Below are 17,416 nucleotides of genomic sequence, written 5' to 3'. Positions count from 1 at the left end.
CAGTTGAGCTCCCCAAAATTGAGATTGGCTTAAAAATAATACATATCTGGTTCTTATCCCCTTCCTTCTGGTTACACACAAGTCGTGTATTCCAACGCCTCAACCATGAGGGCTAGAAATATTTTTTAAATGAAAGCTCATAACTCCAAGACTAGGGCTTTAAGAAAAACACTAATTATTACAAGACTCTCAATAAAATACATCCCTATTGGCAATATTGTAGTAAACTGTATATGTTCTCCATGAACACCCTCAGTGCTGGTTGTTTGCATTACAGTCTGTGAGATGAGATATAGAATGTAAAGACCTGTCAGTGCTCTTTAGTCTTTGAGAAGATTGTTTTGGGGATTTGTCATTCATGTGTATGGCTGACTTTGATTAAGTTATGGCTGGTGCTGATAGTATGTAGAATTCCAAAGGGGTGGCTTGTTTTACATGTTTTATTATAGTTCCATTTTAGCTTTATCTCTAAGATTTCAAGGACTGGGAGTTTGGAAGAGTAGGAGTAGGTGAAATGAAATCTAAACAGCACAAAATTCAGTGATATCTGGATGAAGACTTCTAGTTAGGATATTCAGTTTGTCATTGATACAAGTCCGTTTGAAAGGTGGAAAATAGCAACTTTAAAGGGATTATCTTATTGCCAGCAGGACAGATACGGAACAAATGAAACCAGTATGCTAAGAAAGATGCACAGTGATGTAATTTTTTGAAAATTTGTTTACATTAGTTGTATGGTAATACTAGAGTATAAAAACTGAGGCCTAGTGTACATTAGAAAAGGATTGCTGATATAACTATAACATTCTAGCTATACTGGCAAACCTTCATAGTGTAGATGCAGCGTATACCGGTAAAAGAGTGCTTTTGCTGGTATTGCTTGTACTATTTTCCTGAGGAAAAATAAGGTATACTGGGAAAAGCATTTTTATCCCAGTATAACTGTGACTGCACTAGAGCTTTTGCTGATATAGAAATGTCACAGGATTTCCCCTACACACACACACACACGTACATTCCTAACCAACATCACTGTAGTGAGTACAGGTTTCAGTCATCTCAGAATTGTAGGAAATAACAAAGCTAAATGTTAGTTATTGAAAATACATGAAGTAAACAATCTTGTGCCACATGAAGTAAATAATTAATGAAGTCATTTTGCTTTTTACTTTTTATGATGAAAAAAATTATTTGTATTACCATGGCACCTAGGAGCTCCAGTTATGGACCAGTAACCCATTGTGCTAGGCACTATACAAACAGAACAAAAAGATGGTCCTTGCCCCAAAGAGTTTACAATCCTTAAGTATTACTCAAGAGACAAGAAGTGGATACAGACAGGCAGGCTGGGGAGTACAAGGAATCAATGAGACAATATTGGTCGATAGGATAGGTAATGGTCTCAATGCACCAGCAGGCTTTTGAGTACTGTCTTGCATTTTGCATTATAAATAACACCCCACCATCCCAGACAACATTGTTACAAACACAGTTGCTTGGATTGCGTAGTAATTTGGGCTCATTCAAACAAAATGCATTTTAATGCAGCCAAATGCAAATGTATACCCCTAGGAACAAGGAATGCAGACTATACGTACAGAATGGGGGACTGTATTTTGGTAGGCAGTGACTGAAAAGGGTTTAGGGATCATAGTGGACAAGCACCTCATCATGAGCTAGTGTGATGCTGTGGCAAAAAGGGCTAATGTGATCACTGGATGTAAAATCAGGGGAGTAATGAGCAGGAAGGAGATTTTACCTCTGCATATGGCATTGGTATGGTTGATAATGGACTACTGCATCCAGTTTTGGTGTCCATATTTTAAAAAGGATTTTGAAAAATTGGAGAGGCTCAAAATAGAAAAGAGCCACAAAAATTATTTGAAGGCTGGAAAAAATAACAGTGGGAGATTTAAAGAGCTCAATCAGTTTAATTGATCAAAAAGAAGATTGAGGTGACTTGATTAGTGTATAAGTATCTTCCGGGGGAGAAAATACCACGTATGAACAGGACCTTTAATCTAGCAGAGAGAGGCTGTACAAGAACCAATGGCTGGAAGCTGAAGCCAGGCATTTATATTAGAAATTAGACACTTTTTTAATAGTGAGGAGGTGATGAATGATTGAAACAAATTACAGAGAGAAATGGTGGATTTGTCATCTTGATATCTTCAGATGCATTTGTGGAAGATGTGCTTTATTCAGACAAGTTATTGGTCTCAGTACAGGGTTAACTGGGTGAAATGTAATGGCCTGTGATATATAGGTGATCAGATTAGGTCATCTAATTAATGATCTCTTTTTGCCTTAAACTCTATGAATAGTGTTACCAGCTCCCATAATTTCTTCAAGTAAAATGATTTCTTCTGGGGCTGGAGCCAATCTCCTGATGACACCAGAAGGTCCAGCCCTCTCCTGGAGTTCAGTTCTTCCCCAGTCCCCACTTGTCAGCCTCCTGGAGCAGTCAAGAAGATATTTGGGAAGGGCAGCAGGGAGAGGGAGCAACTGACAACATTCTTAAAGGAATGGAGGTGGGAGGGAGCAGAAGAAATCCAATATCTCCAGGACAGGGCAGCTATTTTCTCTCTCTCCACTGCCCCCCCCCCCCCCGCTCTATGTGCAATGGGTCACTCTGCTCTCTCCTTTACTGCCCTCTCCATCTCTGCAGTGTCTGTCCTGGGAAGTGGGGAGGGGATGAAGAACTCCCTGGAGTTATGCATGCACTCTAAAGGCCTACGAAGGGAGAGAAGAGGATGCTTCTGCAGGCCTTGGGGGGAGAGGGCAAGGAGAAAGAACACAAGGTGCTGCATGAGGTGAGGATGAGGTAGAATTTACATGGGGGATTGCATAATTAATTGCTTGGCAGAAGGACTTGGAGGTGGGGAAGAGAGGCAGATTAATTAATCGGAATGTTTCAGAAGAAGCTGGAAGCTTTGCACTGTCAAGCAGGCAGCGAGCGCCAGAATTGCCTGGCTTAATACATTTGCAAAGGTTGGCAATGCTGTCACATAAACTCAGGGTGGGCTGAGAGGGTTCAAAAAATCAAAAGACAGACCTAAAACAACAACAACAAAAAAATGCTGTGGTTTTTTAAAAATTGGAGTCTGACTGATGAGTGTTGAACTTCTGGGGCTGGCACTACTGCAGTGATGCAGACAACTTATGGTCTACAACTGAGGTTCTGAACTGTGGGCGCAGACCACCATTCAGGTGGTCCGCAGATAGTTCCCTCTGAGGTGTGCGCCTGGGCAGCTGCACATGAGAGAATGAAGGGCCACCTGCCTAATTAGTGGAGCCAAGCAGGCGTGGCTCCACCAATTAGGGGCCTGGACCCTGGAGAAGATGCATGTGTATGGTGAAGTGGTGGCCTTGGGGGGAATAAGGGTTAGGGGGAAGGGGGCACTGAGGTGAGAAGAGGGGGTGGGGGGAATTTGGGATGTGCAGGGCCAGAGAAAGAGGCGACTTTCCCCAGCCCCAAGGCTGTGGCTGCTGGGGAAGGACATCCCTCCTTCCCAGCCCCAGGTCCGGGGCTGTCGCGGCAGGGGAGAGAGGGCACATCCATTATATTAGAAAGGTAAGACTACTGATATTAAAATATGAGGTGTGTGCTTTTATTTGTAGAGCAAAAAAAATTATTAGGTTTTTTTTATATAGTGCTCTTATCCAAACCCCTTTATAAGAGTTAGCTAACGGTACAAACAACATTTGGAAAGATCATTAAGGGGTGCGCCGAGACCCTCAGCGATTTGCAAGTGGTCCGCGGGGGGAAAAAAGAAAGTTTGAGAACCACGGGTCTAGAATCAAACACCGAGTCTTATTGCATGGGCCTGAATGCCTGCTGGGTCCAGCGTGCAGTGATCACCCTGGATCTGGTGGTCAGCTGGGGGCTTGGTGTGCAGAGCCATGGCTGGGGGAGGGATCGAGGTTTGCCCCTTCAGCACCACAGCCACCTCTGTCACTGGAGCTGAGGTAGGGCTGCGGGCTGGGCAACAGTCTGTTACAGCCCCAGGGGCCAGCTCGGGTGGCATGGGCGAGACTCTGCTGTGAGAAGGAGGGAGTGATGCAGCCCAGGGGGTGGGAGGGTGAAAGGAGTGTTATGGTGCTAAAACCACCTCCCCTAGGGGGAGCTAGGTGGAGGGTGGGTAACTAGCCTCCATTTTAAATAAAGAAAGGAGCCTCCATCTCCTTCTGTGACCCTCAGTACAGACGGTGCTGAGGCTTTTCTCGTAGGGGGTTTGCCTTCAACAAAGACAGCGACTCCCTTCGGCGTCACTTCCGGTCGTCCTCAGGCGGCTGCCCTCGTTAAAGATGGCGACCCCGGCCTACCGCGGGGGGCACGCTCAGGGCAGAGGAAGCGGAAGTGATGTTCGCCACCGCCCCCGCGCACGGGGTGAGGAGGAAGGAGGTGCGGCGGGCCGCCGCAGCGCGCAGCGGTTGCTGGGTAACGGGGGAGCGAGCGAACTTGGGGCGCTGTAAGTGGGCTGGAGGGAGCAGGCGGTGGTAGGGACACGGGGCATCGCGACCTCCCCTCGTGGCCCCCCGCGCGGCAGTGAGCGGCTCTGGCCAGGCGCCGGGCCCCGTGCGCCTTAGGACACCCGCTCCCGCCAGTCGGTCACTTTCCTGTCCGGGGGGGTGGGAACCCCGCATTTTTACGCTCTCCCGGTCCTGGGGTCGGCTGCGTCTGTGGCTCCCTGGCCCGGGCTCGTAGCCTGGTGTAACTCGCTCCTGGCTGAGCGACCCTCTTTCGGGGCTAGCAGCGAGTGGATTATTCGTGCCCCGGCTTGTCCCGCTGTGCATTCCCCCTCCACGGGCAGAGGGGAGAAGCTAGTCACTTACCCTGCTGTTTCTAGTCATTTTCATCGAGTGGCTGTCCTGCCCTTTGCACAGAGCAGCAAACCCTGCAGAGGGAAGTTTAAGTCTACATAGCTGATGACAAAGCAGGAGAAACGTGAGTTTTAAGATCTGCGAAACCTTTCTTTTTTGTTTTTAAGGTCCTAAAACGTCACTGTTGGTTTTTAAATTGTCTGACAGTGGCCCATTAAAGAGACAAGGTGAGCGAGGTAATATCAGTTATTGGCCCATGAATTAATTTATATTTTTGAGCATAAGGAAGAAAGGAGCTGGGGAAACATCTTGAAGATGTGGCCTGATTTTTTTCAGCTCTTTGCTCGTGCAGCCACGTTGCGGGGGGGAAAAGGGGTACAAGATGTTCTGGCATACATGCATCTAGGAGGCTAGGATTGGTGATGAACTAGTGAATCTTTCACTTGTAGGGCTCTAGCTACAAGGCCTCAGAACAAAGTTAAGGTACTGTATTTAAATGCAGTTCCAGCTAAACCTGTTTCTCCATAACCTGGTCGTTGTGGATGGAACCAAACCAGGCGTTTAAAAAAGTGTGTTCCAGCCAGCAACCTGAAATAATTATTTGTTGAGCTGACTAACTATGCTGTACCAAACCAAATCTAATAACTTCTTTCTGGTATGTATGTAAATAAGCTTTTATGTAAACAAATAAAGTAGATTAATATATGTATTTCTAGGACGGGAGAGAAGATATTTTAGAAATCACAATTTTCTCTTTCTCTTCGTAATCTGCTATTTCTGTTGCTGCTAGATTAGAAAGCCTAAAGAACAGTAAAACCGATTTCAACTAACTTTGAAGTTGGAGTATTTCTTTTTAAAACTTACGTTTCAATTACTTTAATTGAGAGGGAACTAGATGTGTTGTTTCCTACTTGTAATTTCTAGAGAGTGTTTCAGTCATTTGTACATAATTTCTCTTACAGTTGCATAATGGCAGAAACTACTGCCTCTCCCCTGAAACACTTTGTGCTGGCTAAAAAGACAATTACTGCTATCTTTAACCAACTGCTGGAGTATGTCACTGAAGGAGCAAGTTTTGTTGAAGGTTAGTTTTCATCTTCGGGGCAGGGACCTTGTGTCTTTGTACGTGTATAGAAATAGCACAATCGGGTCTTTGGGTACTATGGTAACACATACATTAATTGTAGTTGTACATTCTTCAGTGTCAGAGTCTTAGGATATATACAAGTATTGCAAGGGAAGGTGGTGTGGTGCATCAAGTTGGGAAACCTAGAGTTTCTCTGCTCAGCTTCATTTGTTGTATAATCTTGGAAATGTCACTTAAACCTACACTTTCAAACTTGGATGCCTAAAGACAGGCACCTAAATAAAAGCTGATTTTCAGAACTGTTAAGCACCTGTGGCTTCCATTGACTTTAATTAAACTACTTGTGCTAGCCAACACTGAGGGTATGTCATCACTGTAGAGTTAATCTGGGTTTTTACTCAAGTATTTTTCCCCTAACCTTCTGCCTGTTCCCACAAATAAACCTCTGAGCAGAGTTTGGTGATGTTTTCCGTCTGGGATAGCTGGTTCTTCTAGGGCTGTAGGCAAAAGCCAGAGTAAAGCTTTCACTCGGGCTGGTATCCAGTCAGTTGGCAGTGAGGATGCGTGCTAAACCAGTTAAAGTGCTGATAGTCTTCCAGTGCTGTATCGGTTTCCTCCCCTTATGCCTAGAAAGAGAAGCAAGTTCTTCCACAATTCACTGGGAAAGAATCCTTGCACAGATCAACCTGCTGCAGCACAAAGAACTATGGGATATGCCCCCCGAAAGTCCTAGCAACACATAGGAGTGCGTGTAGCACCAGTATGGACCCAGTAACTCAAGGGTGGCTACTCATAACTGGGCTAGCCTATCCTGGGTGCCAAACACCCAAGTTAACTCTGCAGTGAAGACCTACTCCAAAATAAATAGTGTTTATGGGATGGGGTTGATTCCTCCTCTTTCTCTGCCCTGCCCACCCCCCGAAGGAGAGGGGATCACAAGGAATGGTCAAAGAAGCCGGAGACAAGTGATACCAATGACTTAGCAAATTTAGTCCAGTGTGTTGCTGTGACTTATTCCAGTTCCTAAATTCTTATGTTTTAGAAAAGAGAGATGCTGCAGGTGTATGACATGCAATTAGCAACTTTGTGTTTCACTAGTGTGACTCAATGTTAAATGAAAAGGAGTACTTGTGGCACTTTAGAGACTAACCAATTTATTTGAGCATGTTAAATGTTAGTGTTAAATGACAATGACTAATATCAGAGATTGTAGATAGCTCTTTGATGGCATATATTAAATAACATAGTGTTGATCCATAGCTAATGCCTTAGAACATAAATTGGTCTCATGATTCCTTTTGTAATAATCTTTTCTTATGTATAGCAACATACAGGAACCCAGAACTTGAATATGTAGCAACTAAAGAAGAACTGGTGAAAATACAGGCATATAAAAACAAATTGGCAGACATCGGTGAGGTGCTTTCACGGAGACACATGAAAGTTGCATTTTTTGGCAGGTAATGAACTTAATTACCAAAATAAATTGGATTTTCTATTTCAAGATTTAGTGTTTATCTCTTCAAGTTATATGTGCTTGGATTTTGCATAACACCTTGTAATGATTTGTTCCCAATATAATCACAGAAATGTAAGACTGGAAGGAACCTTGATAGGTCATCTAGTGAGTCCCCTGCACTGAGGCAGGACTAAGTAATATCTAGATCATCTCTGACAGCTGTTTGTCGAACTTACTCTTAAAAACCTCAAGTGACACAGATTCCACAACCTCCCTAGGTAATTTTGTTCCACTGCTTAACTACCTTTACAGTTAGGAATTTTTTCTCCTGATGTCTAACCTAAATCTCCTTATTACAAGTTAAGCCCATTACTTCTTGTCCTGTCCTTATTGGTTAAGGAGAACAATTTATCACTCTCTCTTTTTATAACCATCTTTTACATACTGGAAGACTGTTGTCATGTCCCCTGCTCCTCCTTCTCTTCTCCAGGTTAAACTTGTTTTGTTTTTTCAATCCTTCCTTGTAGATCATGTTTTCTAGACCCTTAATAATTTTTATTGCTCTTCTCTGGACTTCCTCCTGTTTGTTCATGTCTTTCCTGAAGTGTGGAGCCCAGAACTGGATACAGTGTTCCAGTTGAGGCCTTCTAAGTGCTAAGTAGAATGAAAGAATTACTTCTCATGTCTTGCTTATAACAATCCTGCTGACACATTCCAAAATGATGTTTGCTTTTTTGGCCATCGTGTAATATTCTTGACTCATTTAGTTTGTGATCCAGTATAACCCTAGATCCTTTTCTTCAGTACTACTTCCTAGGCACTCATTTTTCATTTTGTATTTGTGCAATTGATTGTTCCTTCCTAAGTGTAGCACTTTGCATTTGTCCTTATTTAATTACATCCTATTTACTTCAGACCATTTCTCCAGTTTGTTACGAATTCTGATCCTGTCCTCCACAGCACTTGTAACCTCTCTAAGCTTGATATTGTCTGCAGATTTTATAAATGTACTCCTATGCTGTTATCCAGGTAATTTTATGACGATGTTGAATAGAACCGGACTCAGGACAGATCCTTTTGAGATCTCACTTGATATGCCTTTCCAGCTTGACTGTGAACAATTGATAACTGCTCTGAGTATAGTTTTCCAGCCAGTTGTGCACCCACCTTAAAGTAGTTCCTCTAGGCTAGGGGGGTCTCTCAACAAAATTTTTGGTGGCCTCATAGTGCGGCCACCAACCCTTGCTGGTGGCCGCGCTGACAATTTTTCCTAAAATACTTAATAAACTTTATGAAAAACAAATAAATATTCACATATATATACATGTCCAAATCCTTGTAATTTATTTATGTAGGGTTTTTTCAGACTCAGTAATTTATAGTTGTCTTTATTCTTTACAGGAGCTAAACAGACTAGAAACACAAAAAGACACTTCGCATGTTCTTGTTTCTTTTTCTTTTTTCAGTTGCGCTTCCCCACCCCACCCCCGCAAGACTTGCCAGCTAGTAAGTCTTCTGCTGTGAAAACTGATATTTGTATGTTTGTTAATATCACTTCTCACAGCAGACTTACTCAGCCTCAGCAAGCCCTGGGACAAATTAAGCCCTGGATGGGGAGGTGGGCCTGGAGGCAGGGGGGCCCAGGTACGATGGCAGGGGTAGCAAGTCTGGGTCCGGAGCCTAGAACCAGAGCCTGCCAGCCCAAAGCCCTGTGGCCGAAGCCTGCCTGCCTGCCTCCCCTACCCCTGCGAAAGTGGGGAATTCACTGGTTGCCTGCACCTCAGGTGTGTGTGTGTCTGGAGGGGGGCAGGGCCCAGCCACTGCTGGCGGCCCAGCGAGAGGGGCTGCTGCTTTGCGTCCTGGCTCCCCTCCCCCGCAATCACAGCCCAGTGGCTGTGGCTGCAAGAAAGGGCCATGGTGGCCGCATTTGAGAAACACTGTTCTGGGCTATATTGTTTGTTTATGGGATGGTCACGTGAAACAGTATCAAAGGACTTACTAAGGTTGAGATACATCACATCTACTGCTTTCCCCCAACCACAAGGCTTGTTACCCTGTTAAGGTAGGATATTCAGTTGGTTTGATATTTGTTCTTGACAAATCCTTGTTGACTGTTACTTAACATCTTCTAGGTGCTTACAAATTAATTATTTAATTAGTTGCTCCATTATCTTTCTGGGTTCCAAAATTAAGTTGACTGTCTATAATTCTCTGGGCTGTCCTTAGTCCCCTTTTTATAGATAGGTACTGTGTTTGCCCTTTCCTGTCCTCCGGGTGCTCTCCTGTCCTCCATGAGTTCTCAAAGATAATTGCTAATGGCTCAGAGATCTCAGCCAGTTCCTTAAGTGTTCTAGAATGTATGTCGTCAGGTCCTGCCAATATGAAGACCTCTAACTTGTCTAAGGCCATGTCTACACTAGACACCTTACAGAGGCACAGCTCCTGTTGACATAATTAAACCACCCCCATCGAGCGGCGTAGCAATATTGTCGGGAATGAGTCTCCTGCCGGCATAGCGCTTTCTACACCGACACTTATGGTAGTGTCACGTATGTTGCTTAGAGGGGTGCGGGGGGGTTTCACACCCCTGAGTGACATAAGTTATACCAACAAAAGTGCTAGTGTATACATAGCCTAAGTAATTCTTAACTTGTTGTTTCGCTATTATAGCCTCAGATCCTATTCCATTTCCATTGATAGTCACTATGTGAGTAGTCCGATCAGTTCTAACCTTCTTGGTGAAAACTAAAACAAAAAAGGCATTTAACATAGGAATTAATGTAGTATAATTACACACTTGTCTATTCACTGTTGCATCTTCCTTTGATTCCATCCTACTCTATAACTGCAGCTTAATTATGTACATAATGTCACATGCTTTCCACTAGCAAAATTCAATGGAATGATTAATTATTTCCATGAAACTTTTCATAGTGTGATTCTCCTGTGTAGCGCCATTGTTTAACTGAAGAGTATCTTTGAGATTGCCACCATCCTCTTCCCAATAGTTCTGCTTTAACTTTGTGATGTTCTTGTTTGTTTAATTTCCTCACACTTTTAAGGATTCTAGTTTGTGTTGAATGTTGATGACCCTGAAAAACAAAGAAAAGTTTGATTGCCTGTGTTTCCATACATAAGCAACTGAGAGAAATCAGCAGAAAATGGGGGGATATCTTGAAAATAAAGTTTCAAGATAGTGGAAAGACTAACTAGTGTGAGGTTAGTCATGATTATTTGTTATAACACTAACTATGCTATGTGATTTACAAACAAGTATGAATATTTGGGATCATGTGAAATTCATAGTTAACTCTCACTTAATTTGGAAGAATGCTGGTTACAAATCTTGGTTGCAGAACGTCTTCCCCATTTAGGTAACATTCCCAAAATATTGGAAGAAAATGCTCTTTTAGTACTCCTCTTCTGTTCTAAAAATAACATTTTCAAGTGTTGGGAAATAATAATGAGCAGTTAGTGATCATCTGAGTTTTACTTTTTTAATACATACTGCAGTAGGCAGGTAACTGCAACAACAGGCTCTGTACGTAATGAATTTGAAATAGTTCAATTCCTCAACTTAACATACTGAGGAAAATATTAAACATTTTAAGGGATACTTTCAGGTATTTAAGTACAAATGTTGGTTATATGTTGGTAGGGATTGGGGTTGGGTTTGAAAAACTTAATATTAATAGAAAACTTGTAATGACTTTAAAAAAAAAAACTTTCACTGAAAATTTTATTTGGATTGAAGCATTCCCATTCAATGTTAGTAAGCCAAATTTTGCAGCTTCATGTCAGTGCATGACTACTAGAAACTGGATTTGAGCGGATATGAAGATGAAGTTCATAAGACTTATTTTCACTGTATGCTCTGAGTGAAATGTAGAACAGTAAGTCACTATAAATGGTGAAGAGCAAGCTTAAGGTCCTGATCCCTGCAGATGCTTAGCTTTGTTTATATGAGTAGTTCTTATGAAGCAAATGGGATTTACTCGTGGGTAAAGTGAAGTATATGTGTAAGACTTTCTGAAATTCAGTCTTATCTGCATTTGGAATACTTAACTGACTAGGTAGAAAAAAATAGCTTTTTCAAAGTATTGAAATTTCACAGAATTACAACTTGAAGAAACATATAGGTATGGTGCCTGACAGAAAGTTACCATTGCAAAGGGCTGAAGGGGTTACGGCATGGGGAGCGACAAGCTGGTGAAAATTCGACTTTAGTGCTGTATTTTGAATGAATTATGTTGGCAAATAGGCGTGTTCTAATAAATTTTCAGACTACTGTCTATTGAGTGTTAAACCACTCTTTAAGGTATGATAGCTAAAAGAAACTGATTATCATGAGTGTCTACACAGGATTCCTTCTGTTGCTTAATAGTTAAGCCCCAATTCCTTATGAGTGATGAGTGGAAGGCTAGCGTAAAATAGGACATAGCTGAGAATGCGTTTTGAATCCCTTTAGTATACTGAGTTAACAAACAGACCTGTTAGCCAAGTTTACTAAGGGCTTGGCTACACTCTACATTTTATAGTGCTCTAACTTGGTGGCTCAGGGGGGTGAAAAATCACCCCGAGCGCAGCAAATCAGAGTGCTTTAAAGCGCTAGTGTAAACAGGCTCCGAGCGCTCGAAGCTAATCCCCTCGTGGAGGTGGATTACCAGGAGCGCTGGGAGCGAGCTCTCCGAGCGCTCGTGCGCAACCACACTCACACTTCAAAGCGCTGCCGTGGGAGTGCTCCTGCGACAGCGCTTTGAAGTTTCTAGTGTAGCCATGCCCTAAATGTCTGTGTTACGTCTTTCATCCAAAATAAGGTTAGAGCTAAATTCCGTCATCTAACAAAGAGGAATTTTGTATTAAAATAAACTGGAATTACTGTTAGAGAAATGCATTTTACAATTTAAAAAAGAAAAGACAAGTTAGATCTTCCACATTTTATTGTGGAAGCCGTCCTCCAGTTGAGAAGGTTATCTGAATGCATCTGATGAAGTGAGCTGTAGCTCACGAAAGCTTATGCTCAAATAAATTTTAGTCTCTAAGGTGCCACAAGTACTCCTTTTCTTTTTGCGAATACAGACTAACACGGCTGCTACTCTGAAACCTTACATTAAAGAGATCTGAGTGGTCATATTTGACTGTGAGACTTTACCTTGGAATGAAAATAATTTTTGAAAAGTAGCTGAATTTATTATTATTGTCATGTTGTTTGTATTAGGGTAGTGCCTAGACGTCTCAGTCAGGATTAGGGGGCCATTGTGATAGGCACACAACAAACACAGAATAAAAGGCAGTCTCTGTCTTGAAGTCTAGGGCCAGGATTACACTAAAACTTTTGCTGGTATAGTAATGTTGGTTAAGGTTGTGTCTTTTTGTGTGTGAGAGGGGTGGGTGTCTTTTTTTTTCCTGACAAAAGTCCTATTGTAGATTCAGTTATACCAAAATAAAAGTACTTTTGCCAATGTAGTTTATTTTGCGGGCCACACCAGTATACGCTATACTGTCAAAAGGGCTTTTTTGTTGGTATAAGCTATATCTACACTAGGATGGTTTGCCAGTTGTTACGAACTATTCCAGTTAGGACACGTACGGTTCGTTTCTAGGCTGAGGCAACCAAATGAAGACAGACTGCAGAGTGTCTCAAAGTTTGTAGGTTTATTACGCTCAAGCGTGGTACTGCTCCGTTAAACAGAACGGGACCCCGATTACAGGTTACACAAAGATTATATACTATTGGCAAAACATCCTGCCTGTGTGCCTCGGGGGGCCTGAACCGATAAACAGGCCTTCTCCTTACCTATCACCAATCCCCTGCAGCCACCTTCCCCCTGCAAAAACGCTGAAGCGGCAACTATTTCAGGCATGTCGGCTGGTTCCTGTCTGCTTTGTTTCCCTTATCTTGAAACTGTCCAGCTGTCCATCTTGGTACGTGATGTGCTTGCTTCTAGTTAGTGGCCAACAGGAAACCCAAAATGGAGTCACATGTGCTAACTAAGTTGATTTCCCCTAACAGTCCCTTCTTTTCTTATGTACGTCAGTAAACTATACCGGGGCAGAATAACCTCGATGCAAGATTAAAATTTGCTGGCAGCGCATACTACAGCATTGTAGGCATACAAAGAATAATACAAAACCACAAACAGCCGTAAGAATGAGGTACAAAATACGCCTTCCCCAAGCCCCCAAGTCTGGCAGCCAGGAGGTGAGCCAGCTCCAGGCCTCATGGAATCCGGTTCTGGTGTCGTCGAGGGTGACACAATGAAGCGAGGTGGCCTGCTGCATAAGGGTGTGGATATCAGTTTCCACCCTACGGTGTTGATTCACAAAGACACAAAAGCTTGAGTTAACAAGAGCACAAACTACCCCCCCCCCCCCGCATTTGCAAGGAGATAATCCAAGGCTAAGCGGTTCTGCCGTGTGGTCTGAGATAACTGAGTCACCTCAATTTGAAGGGTAGATAAGGCGTTTGCTGTGGCATTTGCCATTAATTCTAAGGCTGCAGAAATATTAACTATAGCCTTTTCTAATTCACTCACCCCCACCCAGGGCAAAAACCAACGAACAAAGGAGTGAAAGCCTGTAGGCCGTTCAGAGAGGGGGTTTAATGGGACATTTCGTTGGTTCCTCCATACCAGGTTCCGAATTTCCCCCTGAGCCAGGGTCTGGTGTACTGCAACAGCGGGTACTATGGCTCCTAAGGTGCATGTACCACACCAACCTGCTGGGAGGACCTTATAAGCCGTGTGGTTGCACAACCAGAACCAGCCTGATCCCTCAGGGACTGGCCACGGCGCCCTGGAATACTTGGGGGAACTTGCCGCACTAGAGCTAATGCGGGTGGTATCATTGCACCCTACAAAGTTACCCACAAAAACGATATTTTCGAAATTCTTACGTCGTGACACACATAAAGCATAACTACCCTGGGCCACCATATCAATAGACCAAGTTTGGATTGTAACATTCCAGTTAAATGGAGCGTCTGTCCATAATCCAGCCTGGAGGGTTCGGTTGAGAGGGATAGGCACCCCTACCAACGGAATTCCCTGACCTGTGTATGTGGGGGTATGACTACAGACCCAACACTGCGTTTGGTTAACCCCCGGTGCTATAGCATGGGTTAAATCCAGGAAGCTGTTGCCTTCCCATCCGTGTACCAAACTCGGGAATAGAGAGGGGATTCCACAGGCCACCCATACCAGTATTTGCGTCCTCCCGTGTACCACGTAAAAAACAGGACAATAAATATAAGTCCAAGTAACAAGAAAACAAGGAGTCCTGATGGAGTCTCGAGATCCCAATAGTTGGGGAGTTCAGCCCAGGGACTGCTAGTGATGTTCATTCCCGGGGCAGCTTGTCGGGCCCAGGCGGGGGTCCCTGCTCCAACTTAGCGTAGCTCTGATGGATCCAGGAACTTCTACCTGCAACTTTCAAAGCAGAATAAGTACATAACAGAACCTGGTATGGCCCCTCCCATCGGGGTTCCAAGGGGTCTGCACGGGGGAATTTTTTTACCACCACCCGATCCCCTGGTTTGAAGGGATGAACCTGTAACCCTGATGGCGCTGTTTGAAACAATTGAGCCGCAGACTGGTTGTTATTGAGCTCTATTTGTAATCTGGCTACATACCTGGCCAAGGTCTCATCTCCATCCAAGAGGCTAGTGTGAGCGGGAACATAGGTTCCCAGAACCAAAGCCGGCCTCCCAAACAATACCTCGAATGGGGACAAGCCCAGGGGCATGCGTGGGGCCCGCCTTATGTGCCACAGGACTATGGGCAAAACCTCTGGCCACTTCAGTCCAGTCTCTTTGCAAAACTTTGCTACCATTGTCTTCATGCGCTCCACCAGCCCTGCCAACTGGGGGTGGTAAGGGGTGTGGAGTCGTCGCGCAATCCCCAGGCACCGGTACAGCTCCTCTAAAATCTTTGCAGTGAAGTGTGATCCGAGTCGATGACTTCAGGGACTCCAAATCTGGGCACAATGTCTTTCAGCAGAAATTTTACCACAGATCTGGAATCTGCTTTTCTAGCTGGTATTGCTTCGGGCCATCCGGAAAGTTGATCTCCTATTACAAGGAGGTGGCGAAACCCTGAGCTTTTAGGCATTTCTGCATAGTCTATCTGTAATTGCTGAAATGGGAAGTTAGCCCAAGGTCTCCCCTGCCCTAGTGTTGGCATCGAGCTGAGACCGAACAGAGAAGGCCAGGCAAGTAGAGCAGGAGCCAAGAACTCGCTTCACCGCCGGATAGACGAGGCGCTGCCCAACATTTAAGAATAGCAGCTGCAGTGGCCTGAATGCCGGCATGACCCAAAGAATGAAAATAGTGGGTGGCCGAGAGCAGATAGCAACGGGGGAGAATACGTTTGTTCCCGATTCGCCAAACCTTATCAACGCTTTCAGAGCCTTCCCAACGTTTCCAGTCCTGGAGCTTGTAAGACGGCACATCAGCATACAAGTGCGTCCAGTCCGTCGGCGGGAAGGACGTATCCAGAAGAAGAGTTGCTGACACCGGGAGGGGCTGAAGGGCAGCAGTCTTTGCGGCCGCATCAGCCAAGGCATTACCTTGAGAGACAGGATTCTCAGACTGCTGGTGAGCATAACAGTGGACAACAGCCAGTTCGAGAGGACCTTGAATGGCTCCCAAAAGTGCAGAGATTAAAGGGCCATTTGCAATCTTAGTGCCTGAGGAGGTTAGAAACCCTCGCTGTTTCCAGAGCTGGCCCGTAGCATGGCAAATCCCGAAGACATATCTAGAGTCTGTATAAACAGTAACAGATTTCCCAACAGACAACAAGCAAGCCCTAGTAAGAGCGTGCAATTCCGTGCCCTGAGCACTAAAGGAAGGTGGAAGGGGGGCTGCTTCTACAACAGTTGTCTGAGTAGTGACGGAATAGTCGGATACCCGCTGGCCCCCTAAATAGGAGGAGCCATCGGTAAAAAGGGACAGGTCTGGGTTTTTCAGAGGGAGGTCGCGTAAATCCGGGCGAGGCTTACCGCTGTCAGCGACGACGTCCATACATACATGGTGAGGCGTGCCATCCTCCAGAAGGGGTGTCAGTGTAGCAGGGTTGAGGACGTTGCAGCGGCAAAGGGTGATGTTGTCAGCGGCCAGCAGAATCAGCTTGTATTTGTGTGCCCGCTGCGGAGACATCGCCTGCATTGTATGCTGTTTTAAGAGAACCTCAACCTCGTGGGGGACCCAGACAGTCAAAGGGTGCTGCAGAACAATAGGGCGTGACCGTTCCACCATAAGGGCTGCAGTGGCAATGGACCGCACACAGGAGACTGATCCCTGAATGACAGGGTCTAACTGTACGGAATAGTAAGCTATGGGGCGTGGGCGATCCCCTAGGTACTGCAATAGGACACCACTGGCCACTCCCTGCTGCTCGTGACTGAAGAGAAAAAATGGTTTACTGTAATCTGGGAGTCCCAAGGCGGGTGCAGAGATCAGGGCTTTCTTTGCGGATGCGAAAGCGGCTTCCATCTCCGGGGTCCAGAGAACAGGATCGGGGTTAGAAGTTGTGGTGGCCTGGCCTAAAGGTTTCACCAGTTCCCTGAAGGCCACTATCCAGGGTTGGCAGAACCCCGCAGCCCCCAGGAAAGCCCGCAACTGCTTTTTTGTAGTCGGGCGCAGGTAATCCTGGATTGCCTGCACCCTATCAGGGGAGAGTAAACGCTCTCCAGGCCGAATCACAAAGCCTAAATAGATCACCTGGGTTCGGCACAGCTGCAGCTTGGATGGACATGCACGGTGGCCCTTATTAGCTAATGCAGTAAGCAGAGTAACAGAATCAGCTAAACATGCATTATAATTAGAGCTAGCAATCAACAAATCATCCACATATATTGGACTAGAACAGAGGAGCTGGGCAAAACAGTGGGGGAGCCTGAGAACCCTTGGAGGAGGTGCGTCCAGGTTAGCTGCTGACCCCCCCAACTGAACGCAAACAGATATTGTGAGTCGGGGTGCAAAGGAATACTGAAAAATGCAACACACAAGTCTACAACCGTGAAACAAGTAGCGGACTGGGGAATCAGTG

General features: G+C 44.8%; 1 protein-coding gene across 15 annotated transcripts in view; it reads left to right on the top strand.

Moving 5' to 3' along the window:
• Positions 1 to 17,416, top strand: part of LOC102929528 (mitofusin-1) — a 74,340-nt gene that overhangs the window by 10,958 nt on the left and 45,966 nt on the right. For 9 of the 15 annotated variants that reach the window (XR_005226835.2, XR_005226836.2, XM_043521975.1 and 6 more), the window contains 3 exons: positions 2,669 to 2,813; positions 5,787 to 5,908; positions 7,236 to 7,371. Coding sequence is in view for 13 of the 15 variants with exons in the window: in XM_043521975.1 (XP_043377910.1) it covers positions 2,669 to 2,813; positions 5,787 to 5,908; positions 7,236 to 7,371 (403 nt within the window). In the remaining 2 variants the exon portion in view is untranslated. Of the gene's footprint in view, positions 1 to 2,668; positions 2,814 to 4,255; positions 4,473 to 4,499; positions 4,949 to 5,323; positions 5,480 to 5,786; positions 5,909 to 7,235; positions 7,372 to 17,416 lie in introns of those variants that run through there. The other 6 variants (XM_043521976.1, XM_037909261.2, XM_037909266.2 and 3 more) reach the window with 6 other exon arrangements.

This window comes from Chelonia mydas, chromosome 9 (assembly GCF_015237465.2).
Source record: "Chelonia mydas isolate rCheMyd1 chromosome 9, rCheMyd1.pri.v2, whole genome shotgun sequence".
Taxonomy (NCBI): domain Eukaryota; kingdom Metazoa; phylum Chordata; order Testudines; family Cheloniidae; genus Chelonia; species Chelonia mydas.
This window is presented reverse-complemented; position numbering and strand designations above follow the sequence as displayed.